Source organism: Tachysurus fulvidraco, chromosome 2 (assembly GCF_022655615.1).
Source record: "Tachysurus fulvidraco isolate hzauxx_2018 chromosome 2, HZAU_PFXX_2.0, whole genome shotgun sequence".
NCBI lineage: Eukaryota > Metazoa > Chordata > Actinopteri > Siluriformes > Bagridae > Tachysurus > Tachysurus fulvidraco.
This window is the reverse complement of record NC_062519.1, coordinates 31,099,206-31,117,563: the sequence shown is the minus strand read 5'-3', so window position 1 is coordinate 31,117,563 and position 18,358 is coordinate 31,099,206. Positions and strand designations below refer to the sequence as shown.

The window sequence follows — 18,358 nt, the reverse complement described above, 5'->3', positions numbered from 1 at the left end:
TGTACCACATATGGGAATGGCTGGGACTATTCCCTACCTGAACACTAGGGGGACATTCTAGCGGTTTTATGGCTGAGTCCTTATCTCTGTGTCTGTTTTGGTTTCTGTGATTTGTTTAGTTCATGTTTTTTGACTTAGAGTTTTTTTATCCTGTTTCCGTGTTCCTAGTGTTTCCATACTTTTGTCATTTTCCATAATAAATCCCATTTTGTGTTATCCCTGCTTTTAAATTTTTATCCTCTTTCCAGCCTTTTGGGGTTTTATTTTTTTCTGGAGTTCTAGTGTTCTTCGGTGGACTTCGATTTGCACCTGTTCCTGTGGGGGACACTTCTTGTTCGTGGAGGATGTTGCAGGCCGGTATCTGTTTGCTTTTATTGTGTGAACTTCGTGTGAACCTTGCTCCCCCACCTGCCTCGCCGTGTGCCTCGCCGTGTGCCCCCCCCCCCACACACACACCTGCCTCACCATGTGCCTCACTTCACCCTGATTCTGGCTGAGATCGTTGCCCCTTTGAACTCTCAGGCGTGGTCCTGGCCTGGCGTGTATTGAGCTGTACTTTTCAGTGGGGATACTGTCAGGAATGGATGGGACTATCCCTACCTGGACACTAGGGGGACATTCTGACAATTTGTCTTGTACCATGTGCCTTTGTTTTGTGTTCACGTGTGTTAGCCCGTCCTATCCTTAATCAATTCCTGCCTCTGCTCCTTGTTTTTCTATGATTTCCTCACCTACCTAACCCATAAAGCTTTTCTGTTGAACTTCAAATAGAGGGTTTCCCTATTAGAGAAGGTTGAAACCTTAACTACATAAAGAACCCTTGAGGAACCGTTTGAAGTGCATAACGCTGTTTGATGGTCACAACACTGCACAGTTTAGTATTTCTCCTGCTTTCATGCATGCAATGCAATCCAATAAAAGTTGTAAATTCAGACATGGAACTGTAGTGCTGTGGTCCTGTAGCACATTTCTCAAGTAGCACAAGGCACAGGTGACATCTTAAACATTCATTAGGGTGAAAGGCAGGAGGTTCCCGAGAGCTATAGGTGGTGGGGATGAACATGATCGCAGGTTTTAGTATGCAAGAACAGAGTGTGTTATTTATGCCCAGCTTGCCATGGGATAATTAATTGGAAACAGGTGTTGGTGCATGTGTAATGAGGGAAGAGGGTGATGGTGCATTCATGATGAGCCATGCATGAAGAAGGAGGCTGACTGAAGCTGTAGCTGAAGTCACTCTTTTGCCGTTCATATTACTTGGAACATCTGTATTATCTAAGTAATTTTAAATGAATTGAAGGAACCACCAGGTTATTATTATTATTATTATTATTATTATTATTATTATTATTATTATTATTATTATTATTATTATTATTATTATTATTATCTGTTTGTTTAAATGTGAATCTCCCAGCTAATCATTGCTGTTACTTAAATTTCTGAGAGAGTAAGTTGTAGTAATTTTCTGAAAAAAGGCATAATTCCTTTCTACCAGTTTGTGAATGTAAATCATTTCCTTCATTGTGCTGCCAGGTTCCATGTTATACTTCCCAGTAGTCCAATTAATTAGGCTAAAAAGTGTCAGCTAATGTAATTTAATTCTAGAGTAAGACAAGCTAATTATGTGCCTCAATACAGACAAGGGAAAATAAGCAAGGACCCCTGGGAGGAGCGCCTTTATCTAACCATAGTCTTTACGCTCTCTTGACATTGTCTCTGGTGATGAAGTATCATGGTTGCTCCTTTCCACAAAAAGGCAGAAAATCTTTGTCTAGTGTTTTGATTATGAGCTGTGGCATTCTCTTGTCACATGTAAGGACGCTGAGGTTAACTAACTTCTTTGTTTTTCCTCCGTAATGAATATAAATGTGATGTGCTTCCTGACATGTATTACATTATATCAGAGCCTACTTTTTGATCTCTAAATATTATTTTATAGACATTCAGATTCTTTATATACATTGGTATGGCTAATTAGTAATTATCATAGGTCCCCTTTTTGTGTAGTGAAACAAATGCCATGTGCTCAAGTTCATTTGGATTTCTTTTCTAGTCCCATATCCACTCCGTCCTGATATTTTTGCTGTTAGATTTCTGCATCATTGCAAAGTCTTAGCATACATTATTATTATTATCATTATTATTATTATTATTAGTATTAGTATTATTATTATTATTATTATTATTATTATTATTATTATTATTATTATTATTATAGTAGTAGTAGTAGTAGTAGTAGTAGGAAATTAAAGCCAATTTTAATGTTCAGTATTTCTGAAGTTGAAATACATTTGAAATTATGGATTTACTAGAACAAAAAGAAGGGTCATACAGCAGGCCTTTAAACAAGACTGTATAATAACAGTCTACTAAAAAGTCCTTAGAGAGCACTAAGAGGCTAAAGCAGTCATTCTATTAACAGCGTGAAGACTACTGGCTGGGAGCAATAAAGCTTTAAAGAATTAAAGGGCAATTAGCGAAATCATGTCTCCATCTGGAGTCATAACTTACCATAAAAACAAAGCAAATTAATGAGACTTTACAGTCTTTTTATGAAAGACTTTGCACAATTTAATTAATCCTCTGATGAAAATATTTAGTTTAACATTTCCCATGATATTATAAAAGAAAGAAGACCTTGAATGACCCTTGAGGTTGTACTGATACAGACTGCAGCTCATGTTTTTCCATGCATGATTTGTTAGTCATCCGCTAACCCTTAATCAGTGGTATGTTTTGGACCACAGGACTGCTGTGGGCTGGATATTTCTTGGTTGGTGGATTATTTCTTAACCCAGCAGTGAGATAGAGGTGTTTAGAAACAGAAAACTGTTGTGCTGAGAAAGGTATCTGGTCAGCATAATATATATGTACAGTCAGTAATTATACACCTTTATGGTATATTTGCTTGTAGAAATGGCCAATCTACATATTTTTAAGTAGTTATGTAATATACTGCATTTAAACTGAGAAACACATTTTAGAACACAAAATGTAATCTCTGTGACTTTATCATTGGCATAGTTTTTCTGGCAATAGCAAGTATACTGTAATAAATTGTAAAAAACAAAAAACAAAAAAAAAAACAAAAAAAAAAAAAAACAAGCCTGAATTGATTTGCAATGACCTTGCATCATTGTATTGCCTGACCTGATCTTGCACCTAACAAGTGCTAAATACAAAATTCTGAGCAATATGATCATCATTAAACACTCATTTTGATGTTGACTATTTTTAACAAGCCACATTCATTAATCCCCAGTCAGGTCAAAGAGAGTAAATGAAATAAAAATCCATGAGTCTGTCCAAACTGTCCTTTTTCAATGAGCTGCCTTCTCCTAAATAATTTATATAAATGCCTCTGGTTGGCTGCATCGGAGGATCTGCTACAGAAGCCGTGATCATTCATAGTATTAAAAAAATTGACTTGCACACTACAGCCTTTTTTATGCTGATCCAACTTGCTTAAAGTATTATTGAGTGCTTGGTTTGCTGTGCCAGTTGATGATCTATGATTTATATAATATGGAGTGCAATAAAAGCATTAGATATAGGGACAATACAAGAAAAAAGAATGATCCACAATTGCTGGCACTTTTAGAAAGTGTCAGAAAATGGGATGTCCTCTGGGATAATAATTCAGACCTAAGTGCAGGGACCCCAAAAAACTAGGAAACTGGGAACATAAGACATAGGAAAACAGAAACAACAACAAACTAAAGAAAATGGAATAAGAGGCAAGGACTCCAAACAACAGGCACAAGAAAACCAAAAAATATATAATTTTTAATATTTAACCTGATTTTAAATACAAACTGCATTGGATACTGCAATGACATTTGCCTGCGAGAACAAACAAAGGTCAGATACTCCTAGATGATATGTCATCTGTGTGTGTTTCTACCAAGAGGATTTTATTATATAAAAACATTACACTGTAAATACATTATATTGAAAACAATAAATAAAAATGATTAATATTTATAGGCTACTAAACACATGTGAAGCAGCCTGCTATGAAGTGGAATTACAGTAACCACTCCAAAGTTGATTACATTCTCATAACAGCATGTCCTGAAGTGATTTATTCCTATTATGCTATCTTTGAAAATGATTAATTAATTATTTAACGACATGCCATTCATTATGTATTTATAGCTACATTTTCTATGGCTCACTCATGAAATAAGCTCCTGTTTGTGATTATTAGTTACAGCAGCTACAACGATTTGTTGTTGTACACCCTCTCATTAATTATTCCCTCAAAGTTAATAAGACAAATGAAAACCAACTTGTCATGAGAACAAGAAACCGGAAACTCCTCTGTCCTAAAGACTTTCCTGTGTTTTGCAGAAATTTACTGCTTTTGTGACTGTAAAAAAAACTTTGACACTGGAGGCTCCTTATCTACTTAAAGAAAACATCATATCAAATATTATGCATGTTTTTTTTTCTGCTAATATGGCATATACACCATACAAATCCCTGCCAGTTAGATGTTAATTTCCATAGTGATGAGATGAATCATTCTTACAAATGACAATATATGAAAAAAAAAATGAATATACAGTATATCTACAGACTGTAGATTATCCCTTGTAGTTTAAGATATTTATATTTTTGCTGCAAACTTTGTTTTATCGCACGATTAAAAAATCACAGAATACATGGGGAATTTTGTGCAAATTGTGCTAACATGGCTATTTTTGTTTAGCTTTAAGACAGTCAATATATTAAAAGCATATGTAGTGGAAATACTATTCTATATAAAAGAGTTTCAATTAAATATGTTTTCTAATAAGCACTGAAATCATGTGGAATCTCATATAAGAAAATATAAAATATAACAGACATAAAGAGATGTCCTGTAAAGTTTTTTACAACATCTAGGTCTAGACTATAAATGTCTCATCATGTTAATTTTCTTTAGTTGTGTATTATTTTTATTTTTAAAAAAGAACATTAAAACTTCGCCTTAAAGAAAACGTCATCATATCAACAATTACAGGTTTTAATCCTTTTACGTGGCACGTCTACTGTACTCTGTTACTATTAGAAAAGATAACATTTTAAAAAAAGAGCACATTAATATAAACCTTGATTTGTCTTGCATCCCCGAACTAATGATAAGGATTTAATCTGTTAAGCACACAAGAATGTAACTCGTTTATAGACACCTTTTACAGTTTGGTGTATGTTACTTGGTTTGTTTGCCCTCTAGCTTCAAGTTTGCTTTTCTAGTGTTTAAGAGTTGTATTTCTTTTAGGGAAGCACAGTGTGGAACTAAGGGAGCTAAAAAGAAGTTTGGTTTTCAAAGTCTTTAATCAATCTTTAAATTAGTCCAAATTCTCAGACGCACCTTGGCAACATCTAATTACAAGCAAGGTCAGAAAAGTAATGTCTTCTATTTGATCAACTTCTTCAAGAGCATTTAATCTTTTTTTTTTCCATTTCTTTTAACTTGTCAAACACATACATAAGGTATGGTAAATAAGATATTGTATTCAAAATCAATAAGTATCTGATGTCCAAATAAATATGTTTGGTACTATATTATTTTCGTTTGGTAATATCTTTTTTTATGTTTTGTTTTGGTGTTTGTTTGTTTGCTGCACAGAGAGCCACGCACAGCAGGGTCTGTCATCCACAGGGTAATGTGAAAAGGTCAGACAGGTTAAGGGTTTCATTACACATGCAGAGTGGATGTTAAATACTCCTGCTGGTGAATAATAAACAAAGGTCAAGGATGGATTTAATTGTCAACTCTGTTTGCAGTCAGATTATTTAAATCCTTTGGAGATGCTGCAAGTCCACATTCTGTAAAACAAGAAAAATATTGGATATTTCCCAGTGTGCTCTCTATTTTAAATCATCGATGAATGTGTATGAATAATGACTTCACTAAACATTTTTTGTAGTTTGAATTAGCCAGAATGTACAGATATATCAAAGTCTGAACATGGAGACAGCACGTAAGAGGCTATAATCTATAAATAAAATAATCAACACATTCACCAGCTCTATTTAGTGCCACCACTCTGAATGAATAACACAGCATCACTAATGATAAGGAATTATGCTATCTCTGTTTCACACACTACTCTGTCTTTAGGATACAGATTAAACCTGTTTAGTCATGTATCCTAAAGCATTTACAATTTAAAATTAGGGTATCATTTAGCTCAGGACCAGGTTTAAAGACATATCTGGAAGGAGAGGGTTCCCTAAGAATCACAAACCAGCTTTTCATTTATTCTACTGGTGTCGGTGTTGCTTCAATAAATAAAATGGATTGTTGATAAATTATATTTGGTGTTGCCTATGTAATGAGTTCAACTGATTTATGACCTAATAAAAAACACTTCATGCATGATCCATCATCTAACATGTGATTCCAAGGTGCAAAGACAAGGATTTCTCTTTATAGCTACACACAATTTGTGAAAAAAAGAGTTTTACACACAATTTGCTTCCCTTAAGTTACTGATGTCCATAGTAATGAGAGGAAACACTCTTAATCTTACAAATAACGATATATGAGTAAATGAATATACTGTATATCTACAGACAAGAATTATCCATTGTAGTTTAAGACATTTACTTTTGTTGCTGCAACCATTGTTTTATAGTTTATGTGCCAATTGTGCTAACATGGCTATTTATATTCTAGCTATAAGACATATATATTATATCTAGTATATTAAAGGCATATGTAGCATTATTACTATTCTATAAAAATGATTTTCAATTAAATTATAAATATTTTTTTAAATAAACATTATGCAGAATCTAATATAACAAAATATAAAACAAAACATAATAGGGAATAAAAATAAATAAATAATCATTGCTATCAAATATATATGTAGATATTTCCATTAAAGTTTCTACAATACCTAAATCTAGACTATAAATATCTTATAATGTTTAGATTCTTTATTATATTCTTCTTTATTGTACATTTATTATATTCTGTTTTATTTTTATTATTTTTTTACATTTTTAGCTTTTAAATGAGACTTTCCTTTTTTCTATCTCCAAATTTGCTCAATGCTAAAGTAGCCCTAAACATTAAAAAAAAAAAAAATCAGAGAAGCATACAGACCATTCTTGTTTTGGTAATGGAAAAGGTATAACATGAACTATCATGTGGCCAGTACAATCTACCTCTCTACAATCTATCTCCAAATCTGCCCCCTCAATTTTCAGTTCTGCTTGGTCAGAATACATTGATTAATTTTCCTGCACTTTGACAGTAGTTCCAGCAAGAAATCACAGGTTTATGATGATGCACATGTTCTAATACTGTACATTATCATTCCTATAATAACAACATACACTATTTCCACCCCAGGATTAAAATGGATTAAAACTTGTTGATGTGGTGAAGATTTCTGTTTATTTAACATTTAGGAAAGAGCCTCCAGTTGTCTGTGCTTTGAGAGGTAAAGCTGAAACTTTTTTAAATCTTTGGTTTCTTTGTAACATTAAAATTAAAAATTGTTCCTTTACACGAGAGAGAGAGAGAGAGAGAGAGAGAGAGAGAGAGAGAGAGAGAGAGAGAGAGAGAGAGAGAGAGAGAGAGAGAGAGAAAGAGGCTGGTGATGGAATGAATGACTAGGCTTTAATATAAGTGATAAATGGAACTACCATTTTATTATGTTCCACAATATTAAATGTAACCATAAAATAAGTATGGCATTTCACTAATAAATAATAACTGTGCAGAATTGCTATGAAGAGGAATGTATAAGGAATGTATAAGAATGTATAAGAGGACGATTATATTTCTGTCATTTCTTTTTATCATGATTGTTCTCTTTACATACAGTATATGATGAATAGTATACTGGACTGTATCTGACATCGTACAGATGTTTCAGTGTGCTCTAAAAGAGTTAAAAGTGCTGAGAAGAGTTGGAATGTGTTGAGTTTTGCTGCAGCAGTCAGACATTTCTCACAGCCGTTAGTAGCTCACTCGGGACACTGAACTCAGTGTTTGGGGAAAAATTACTAAAATGAAACTTACCATAAAAAATGCCTAGAAAAATATTTACTCAGCTAGAGACCAAAGAGTCTGAACTTCCCCTTTAGCTAATGGTGATTTTTTTCCCATGGAAAAACACACTCACACACACACACACACACACACACACACACACACACACACACACACACACACACACACACACACACAAACACACAATATGTGAGTATCATGGCTGCAATTAAATTCATCTGCTCAATTAAATTAATTAGATTAGCTCATCTGTTTGGTTAGAAGGTTATGGAGCGAAGGCACTTAATGAGTAAGTAAAATCCGTTTTTCATCTGATGTTCCACAGGTCTGTCTGCTCAAACATTTTTGTGTCAGGCACAAATGCATGCAAATTAATCTATTTTTAAATGTCTTCCATGCTTTTCTCAAACTGGCAGCAGATGGTCAGCAGAACCTTAAATTATTTCTATAAATTTCTTCCTCAAATCCTGGTCTTGTCTAGTGCTGTCACACAGACATCCTTGTGTGCTTAATGACAGAGTATGACTTCCTGTCCTCTACAAAACATGAACAAATATCATCATGTATCTGAACATGGATATGTCCTTTGATGACACTCTTGGACAGGTGTAAAGTCTTTGAAACTCTTGCAACTTGATATAATTCTCACATTATTCCTGCATTTATATCATATGGGAAAAAAATGCTAACTGCATACTCCATGTGAATACAAAGTTCAAATTTTAGAAGCCTTCTGACAGCCCCAATGAAACAAGTAAATAACAACAGCTATATCCAGTCATTCCCTGACTAGTTTTTCTTATTCTCTCTTTAATTTAATAAGACAAAATGCAGATTGTCATGTTACCATTAAACTGCAAAGCCCTGGAGACTGCAAAACGTTAAACAAACTGCCGCTTACAGAAAACATTACTATGTCAAAAATGATATTGGTGCATAACTAGAAAGCTTAAAGCCAGCAATATATCAGCAAAAGTCAAGAATTCAACTGTGCTGTGGATGACATGAATTTTTCAGTCATTACTGTAAAACTACTAAGAAAGTTGAGTAGTTCTGTGAGTGACAAATGTATAGCAACAAATAACCTAAAAGGGTAGTGTATTTAACAGGCGCAAAGAGGAAAAAGATCAGTTGATATCAGATAATTGTGTGAAATGACAAGACAAGATTTTTCAGAAGGGAAGCAAATGGAAAGTGTTAGTAAGGTTGGCTCCAGAGGGGAGGACATTATTAGATAGTTATTATAAGATGGTTGAGTCCAACTGGACTGGCCACAAATGGTGCTTGCCTAAAGTGAAAACAAAAAACAGTGTATCCATGGCAACCATACCCATCCAACAGCCTTGGAGCAACCACAAAAGCTCCAGATAAGATGTGGTTAAAAGTTCTGCTGACATTTCTTTTGCTTACTGTACAATCCCACAAAACATACCACAATACACATTAAGGCAAAAAGAGAACCACTGCAACGGCTAAATATTTTAGTTAAAAAACGTCCAACATGATTTTTCTGGCGATTTTTAAGGTCCATTTATGTCCAACATGAGTTTTATGGCGTGTAACACTTTAGTTTTCTAAATGGAGCATGACTCTGATGCACTGCAAATACATCTGCACATCTGACAAATTACAATTATGCTGTCTGCACATTTCTCTTACAGACTGCAGTTGATGCCAAATAACTTTAGAAGTTAAATAGATACTGTAGCCTTTTGCTTCTTCTTCTTCTTCTTCTTCTTCTTTTTCTTCTTCTTCTTTGCTGTCTTCTTTCTTTGTTTTCTTCTTTGTTTTTATTTTATTTTCAAATTTCTTCTCCTGTCTTTATTCTTCTATATATTATTTTATATTATTTATCTTCCTATACTTATTTTTCTCTGTTTTCTTCTTCTTCTTCTTCTTCTTCTTCTTCTTCTTATTATTATTATTATTATTATTATTATTATTATTATTATTATTATTATTATTATTAATGTTGTTGTTGTTGTTGTAAAGTATTATATATATATATATATCAATGTAAATGATGATGTATAGACACTTAAATTACATGTGTGTGTGTGTGTGTGTGTGTGTGTGTGTGTGTGTGTGTGTGTGTGTGTGTGTGTGTGTGTGTGTGTGTGTGTGTGTGTGTGTGTGTGTGTGTGTGTAATGTGGACATTGATGATGCACAACAAACCCAGAAGGGGGCGCTGTGGGGCATTTAGTAGGCTCTTTAATGTCTTTCTTTATTTCGTTATTTTAAGTGTGTCTAATAGGTGTGCCTTATAAATAAGCAATTCAATTGTTGATTCAAAAGCTGTGAAGCAAACTGTATGAGAACTTGTGTCAGGGGAATGGGTGATTAAAATCTGGGTCAGAATGTTGAAGTTTCAAAATGAAATTTGAAATAAATTGTTTCTTAACTTGATGTTTCATATAAACATCCCATTAGGTCACAAATGCAGGTGGGAATTTTTTTAATCGATTTGTTATTTGTTATAACAATAACTTAATCTAATAACTAACCATATAAACTAAAACCATAGGAAGGACAATAGTTTTTAATTTTCATTACAAAATATATTATCAATAATAACTTCAGTAACAGACAAAAGCTTCAGAATTTCAGAATATCTTAGTATTTGGTACATTCTAGTTTTGCTATATTGATGGCATGCTGTTTGTGTAAAACCTGACAATCTGTATCTGATCAAATTCATTTGACTCTCAATTTATAAATCTGTCTCTTTAAAAATGTTTTTCAATGTGTTCTTATGATTTTGGACCATACTGTATATACTGTATACTGTACATACTGTACCAAAGAAAGAAAAATGATCTATCACAGTCCATATGCCTGGGCTTCACCTGTTTGACATAAACACAAAAGAATCCGAGCCTCTTCACCTAGGCTAAAAACCAAGACACAGACCTGCTACAATTAGACAGGTGATGGTGATCATAGCCTGTCTACATTTTTGGGAGGGCAATTTGGGGAAAATGATTCTTTCAGGTTTACAAACCTTTCAGAAGGTGTATAGCCCACACATGGCTAAATACATGGAAGTGGCATAATGCAAGATATAAATACAAATGCTAAATGCTACATACTGTATGCTTCTGTGTTTTTGTGACTTTGGGAAAATTGACTACTAACTAGATAAGTAATATACCAGCACATCTCCCTGTTAAAGTGTTTTCAAAAATCTTAGGAAGACATATAAATTTATTTAAATCTCAAAATGGTGACACAATGCACACACTGCACAAATCAGAAAAGAAGGTCTCCTCTAACTATGTTGTACTTGTCCCACCAGGGGGCACTGACATGAATGGCACTAGTCCTCCATTACAGCCAGTTAGGGTACAATAGTAGGATTCCTGTGGGGGCACGAGTGAGGGGTCTGAACCCATGAGGGCCAAAACCAGGAGCCAGACGAGCCAAGCTGGGTCTTTTTACCATTTTACTTACTAAAACAAGAGGCATGCTAGAGAGTACCACTGTGCAAGCCGTCAGTGTCAGTGCTGTCTTTATCACCCTCAGCACCTAAAGAGGCCAGATAAGGAAGTTTTACAAGTTTTCCTGGGGCAACCAGCAGAATGCAGGTCTATACAGTGGACAAATGCCAAGTAGAGAGTTTGTGTGTGTCCAACATGGCTGAAAGAGCTTGGCTGTATGCAGAGACAGAACCTATCGTACCTATATTCAAATGTTTGTTTAGTTTGTTTGTGTTTTCCAGGGAAACTCATTTGTGTGACAATGACATTCCAACACTTTCTGAATGAGGCCTCTGTCCCAAAGGGGTCCAGGCAAAAGCTCCAAAAAGCCATGGCAACTGCTGGCCCCCAAATCTTTGTCCACATTGGGTATTATGATCTTTACAACTACATTATAAGTTTTCTGAGAACAATTTATCACTAATAGTAATAATAATACTCTGTATGTGAAATCATAATTGCCTTGAAATAAAGCCTAATGAAATTAATTATGAAAGTAAATGAATACTATTTGTATACACAAATCAGCCATAACATTAAATCAATGAAAAGTAAAGGGAATAGCATTGATTATCTTGTTACAATTCTCAAAGTTGATGTGATGGTAGAAGGAAAACTGGGCAAGTGTAAGTAAAACTTTGACAAAAAGACAAAATATGTCCTCTTGAAGTTAATAGGACAAAAGAACCGTAGCTTGTCATGTTATTGAGAAATAAAGCGCAAAGCTCCTCTTTATTGAAGGCTTTCCCAGAACAGCTTTACCTCTGACTGTTACGGTGACACTGAAATCTCCTTCCATAAACGTTTTAGATTTAAAATGCATTTTAGTTGGAAATACTGCCAAAGCTTCCGATGAAAATGTATCAAGACCTTCTAACCAAGCAACAATGCTGTGCTATATAAGTGTATAATAAAAAAAATATATAGTAAAAGTTATGACAGGTTGGAATTAAGAAAGCACACATTATACCTCTCTACAACGTCCTCCCCATTCCAGCAGGTGTATTCATCCAGCACAATCTCAGCATCACATAGCACCTCTGGCAATATGGAGAAGAAGGACTTGTAGCGCTGAATGTAGCTCATAAACTCCCTGACAAGGTGATTTGCTCCGTTACAACATGGACAGCAGAAATGTAATTATTTAATACAATATAATTTAACAAATAAAATATGTATAATTTGATATAATTCATGGTCACATTTTTTGTTGCACACATACACACTGTCACACACACATATTATGTTAAATTTACCCAGTCAAATAAATAGCTTGACACTTACTTAGAGATCTTCTTCAGGCTTCTTGGCTTGTCGTGTTTGGAAGGTTTTAGAGGCAAGGATCTGTAAATAATATAAAAAAATATATATATATATCACAATAAATGTGCTACAACAATATTTCCAATCTCTTGTCAATTAATAAAACATGAGCTGAGGATTCTGTTTCTGTGCAAATCGTTGGCTCTTAATGAATGCTAGACTCATTGTTTGCAAGGCTACATAAAATATGTTTTTTTGGAATCTACTAATAAAAATCTTCTAATAAAGATGTTGTGGTACCTGACAAACTGAGTATTTGGTGTATATAGAGCTACATATAAATATGAAAGTAAATGCAGAAATCAAATGAATAGATGTGACATAATGGAATGTATGCAAACATCTCACCTTTTCTTCAGAGTAACATGGCCAATTTTGAGATCATCAGACTTGTTTTGTACTGTAGGGCTCAGGGACGGGATAGAGGAGACTGATTCCACACTCATACTCTGGTTAAAGACTGCAGGACTCTGTGGCGTTGGACTGTGTTGTGTCAGAATTTTCTGAGTGGACGAGTCAGACTCAGTGAGAGGACCACACACCTTTTCCACCTGATAGTCAGAGACACGGACAGTTCACTAGGTATCAGCTGATGTCCAGTAATATCAATGTCACATCCTCAGACAGATGCTTTTCCACTTTACAATACTCAGAACCAAAAAGGTTCCTTAGGTCTTCTTTGGATGGTTAAGCACAGCAATTTGCCATTAATTATATATTTTATCTTATTATTAATTATAGTTTGGGATGTCACATAATAAAAAATAAATAAATAAATAAATAAATTATTTTGTGAAAAACATTTACAATTTATTTTTGATTTATTTTACAATTACAAGTAGGTTAAAAATAGCAACTTATTCACTTTAACTTGAGTACACACTCCTACATTAAACTGAGTAATAATTTAAAACATTATCTGCATTTTATCTTATGTATAATTTCTTAAGCCCCTCAGACCCATGTCCCTATAGCACATGTGAGGATGTGTGAATGTGTGCACTGCTTATGGTCATCAGGCTTGTATTTCTCCTGAGTGCTTTATTTATTCGTGGATTACCTAAACTCCTTCACACCCCTCGTGGCCCCTTGTTTGTGTCACTGCATTTTGGGAAGGGGTTTCTCCAGCCAGCCAGATTTGCCTTTGTCCATAGGTGGATTTGCATGCAGGACGAAGGAGCGAGGAAAAGTATTCAACAACCAAACAACTCACACTGCACCAGAGCACAGATACAAGATCAGGCCTGGTATAGTCCACACTTCCACATAGCATTTTCTCTGTCTGGCACTAATAGATATGAAGCTAGACTCTATTTATACCATCTCACATCTTTTTGTTACTATCAATTTGCAGTTTTTTTTAAATTATACCAAACCTATTCCTGAATCTTCCTATTCCTATTGGATTCCAATAAGGTAGATTTCTTCAAGAAGTTGAATATAATTTTAAATCATTTACCCAAATTCATTCAGTTCATTCAGTTATATTTAGTACCTTTTTTTATACTGGTCAAGGTGGTGAATCCAGACTCTAACCCAGGTAGACTGGGCATGAAGCAAGTGCTATACTGTACATGCACTTATAGGGACAATTTGGTATTCATGACAATGACAACAATCATACATAAATACTGGTTCATGGTTTGCTAGTTTTATGAGAAACAATAGCATTTTTGGTTTAGGAATGTTTTACAGAAAGGTTTGAAAATCATATATATATATATATATATATATACCCTTGTTCCATTCTGAGCTTATGTTACTGTCTGTGCAGGTTTCACATGGTGTGCCCTCTGTTCCCAGGCTAGGGTTTAGAATTACTTTGGTCTTGACCAGCATACAGCAATTAATTTATGTCATTTATATTCCACTGAGGTTTTGAATAGGTTTTTCCAAATACCTGTAGGCCTAAAGTATCAGGAACTTAAATCGAAATAGGTAGAAGTACCTCGGTTAATTATTGTAATTATATACACAAATTATTTTTTAAAGACAAGCTCCACTGTTTCATCCCTTTATACTACAGCCATTTTTTTAGACTAATGCTACAGTGACCTCATTTTTCCTCCTGCCCCTTCCCACAATGCAATCCAGACTTTGGGTAACATGAACTCAAAATCATCCCAGCTACGCAGCATCAGTGAGCGAGCAAAACCTGATCCAGGAAGCCTAGAGGGAGACGTAAACGCCCAGCTCACATAGACTTTCAGTTAGAGGGAGCTGCGAGGCCAAAGGGTCTGGGGGGATCAGTAATATCTTTCATTCTGATGGGCAGGTCTGCATTCCATTGAGGCGGGCTTGTGAGCATGAGCCTCAAACTTAATCCACCATCACACACACATATACACACACAGCTGTCAGCACAAGCGTAGCTGCTCAAAGCCAGGCTTTAACACACTGCTAAATTCTGCTAATCTTTATATAATGCATATATATATATATATGTATGTATGTACAGTGTTGCTGCTCCATTATACAATATACATAAAGTGTGGCTGCTCCATTTTGGAATCCATCTTCATATTGGTCTTTCCATCCATCTACCCATCAAGGCATTCAAATTGAACTAGCCCTTCATGAATTTAGCTATCTATCCACATGACTAACTGTCTATTCATCTGACAACTACTTATCTATTACTGTTTCTGTTCAGCTAAAAGCATGTCCATTCATTCAACCACTTATCCATCTATTTACATAGCTGTCTGTCCATCTGTCTACTCATCTGTCCACATACCCATATATTTGTTCATACATGCAGCCATCTATTTATGTATGATCTGAATATCTGTCTAGCCATACATCCATTTGTCTATCTATCCATCCATCTACCTGTCATTCCATACTGATTTCTATTAACGCACCTATGTACATGACTGATGACAGTATGCAGAGCAAGACACACAAAAAATAGAATCAGTGTGACTCACAATGGCGCTGAGATGTGGTCCGTTATACTGGGCACTCAGGATGGCATCGTTGATCCTTTCACGAATGCCCAGAAGAGTTAGCTCCAGCTCATGCCCTCCAGCCAGTGCTGCACTTGTTCCCTCTAGAAGAGCTATGTAGCGGCTCCATGGCCCCTGCAGCTCTGCCAGTCCTGCCAGGCAACCCCTCATCACATTAAGGCATAGCCCCTGACATGGCCTGATCAGTGTCAGCCCCTTGCAGTGTGAGCAGAACTGCATCCTTACGATGGCCCTTCCACACTCTTTTGCCATGCCTGCAGATTCAGAAGCATTTAGGACCTCAACACCTACCGTTAGTGCCTGCATGAGTGATCGACCAACTCCTAATACCCGTGCCAAGCCATGTGCCAGTGCCTGTGGGTGAGGGCCAAATGGGTTGAGGTCTTGTCTTGTGGCACGGAGGCATTCTGTACCCTCTGCTGACCAGGTGGAGGATGCCAATCCTGGGTTCACAAGATGCCGATAGACCAGTGGGAATAGTTCATTGAAAAATTGCCGCACAGAGCGGACAACAGAGACGTCATCATTGCCACGTAGGTACAGGGCGAGGTCCGAGAAAAGGGCTGAGACTAAGGGACGGGACTCAGCAGCAATTGGTTCATAGGCAAGGTCGAGAAGAGAGAGTGTGTGGTTGAGCGTGAAAGACAGAAGGGAATGGAAGGTGTCTGAGGAAGAAGTGGAGAGGACACTGTCAGCACTATAACCATGATGCACAATAATAAAACATTTTTTTTCTATTCTCTAACAGAGATGTTGGTAATCTATTTATCTACACTATGCAGCCAAAATTGTGTATATAATGTATTTGGAAATTGTCACAATTAAGATTTCCCTTCAGTAGAATAATCCCAAACCTGTTCCAGCTAGATCCGTGAAAACATGGCTTTCCATGCATTGTGGGTCCAGATGAAAAGTGGCCTGAACACCTTTAGGATGGATTAGAATGCTGACTGTGTACCAAGCATGCTAAGTGCCCAACTTTAATAACTCTTGTGGCTGAATGAGCAGAAATTCTGACAGACCATTCCAAGATCTAGTGAAAGACCTCCCTAAAAGAATCTATCTATCCACAAATCTATCTATCACTGAATTCGATCTATCTATCAATCTATTTATATGTCCATGTATACCCAGGTGCCGGTGTATATATATCCTTGTAACATTATCGTAATTTTCCTTTATGTCTAATCCTATTTTCCACTTGTGGTGGTGTCTGTTTTCATCTAAACAACAAAAGGAATTTGATTATAGTTTACACAACCCATTTTAGTTGTTAGCACATTGTATCTGGAGGCCCTTTACAGCTGAGAATAAATCTAAATGTTTTGCTTTTTCTACTTTATCACTGACTTCATGTGACAGCAATATATACTGATTTCAGTGCCAGATATTGGAGCTCACTGTTGCCTGTTTCTATGAGTGATGTGCACTGTTGGCACACAAGAAGTATCCAATCAATAAAATTCATGTTCTCTGCTATAAATGGCATAAACAGTGGGTGAAGATTTGAAAATCTATAACACAGTGAAATTACTGAAATTTTCTCATCTGTTATGTACTGTACATGATCAGGTTAGGATTTTCTTTGGTTCTAATATTTATTTATATATATTCATATTTTTTGCAGGCAAAATTCTGTCATCAAATATTACTCACTTTATAAAGTTATACTATATATATACTCTTACTATATATATATACTATATATATACTCTTATATATAAAGTTATATAAGAAAATTGAGTCCTAAATGCTTTAGCACTGCTTCTTCTGTTTTGTAAGGCAAACAATGCTACAAATTGAAGACATATAGAAGACAGAATAGCATTGGAACATCATTTCTGTTATTTCTGATCTGTTTTCATGAGCTGTTACAAAATCTTTTACGACAAAAATCCAGATATTAGTTAGCAATGGTAGGAATGAAAAAATAATAAATAAAAATATGTGATTTCATATTTATAAAGAAAATTGATATGAATATCATTATGGTACAACTGATATATACAGTATACCAGAAAATAAGCTGTTCAGGAATACAGCATGTTACATGTTTGTGGAAAGTCAGCAGAGCTTAAAACTTCAGAAAAGTGACCCATAAGACAGAAAATGTCTGAGTCAGAATATTTAAAATCAAAAGGGTCGACAGACAATGAAACAGGAACTCTTGAATTAATATTCTGTACAATAAATTTGTAATTTTGACTAATTTACTCATTAACTAATAGAAAACTCATTTTGTTTTCTAGGAGTATATGGACAAAATTATTTTTTTCTGATGTTCAGCTGTTCCCTACACATGTTAGCATGTGGCTTGTCTGGACATCATTATGAAATCCAGACAAATAAAGAGATTTCATTAGACATATTACAGTTCGGTTATATGTTTAATACACAGTATTGAAAAAATATTTCTGCTGCCATTGCATTCCATTTATAAGGTGACTGGATATATTTAAGTGACAGGAAACCTCTCAAGTTGTACTTGATCCAAGATTTAATTTAGACCAGTGAGTATGTATGAGAACAGTATTTTTTATTTTTAGGGCCTATTGGGTTGCTGAGG

The 18,358-nt window shown here is 35.2% G+C and overlaps 1 protein-coding gene across 2 annotated transcripts in view; it reads right to left on the bottom strand.

Moving 5' to 3' along the window:
* gpc5b (glypican 5b) overlaps positions 1-18,358 on the bottom strand; it is a 46,200-nt gene that overhangs the window by 22,759 nt on the left and 5,083 nt on the right. Inside the window, exons 3-6 of one of the 2 annotated variants that reach the window (XM_027147905.2) lie at positions 15,754-16,457; positions 13,172-13,374; positions 12,785-12,844; positions 12,471-12,593 (exon numbers count right to left, since the gene is read on the bottom strand). In XM_027147905.2, coding sequence (XP_027003706.2) covers positions 12,471-12,593; positions 12,785-12,844; positions 13,172-13,374; positions 15,754-16,457 — 1,090 coding nt within the window. The remainder of the gene's footprint in view (positions 1-12,470; positions 12,594-12,784; positions 12,845-13,171; positions 13,375-15,753; positions 16,458-18,358) is intronic. The other variant, XM_047810419.1, reaches the window with a different exon arrangement.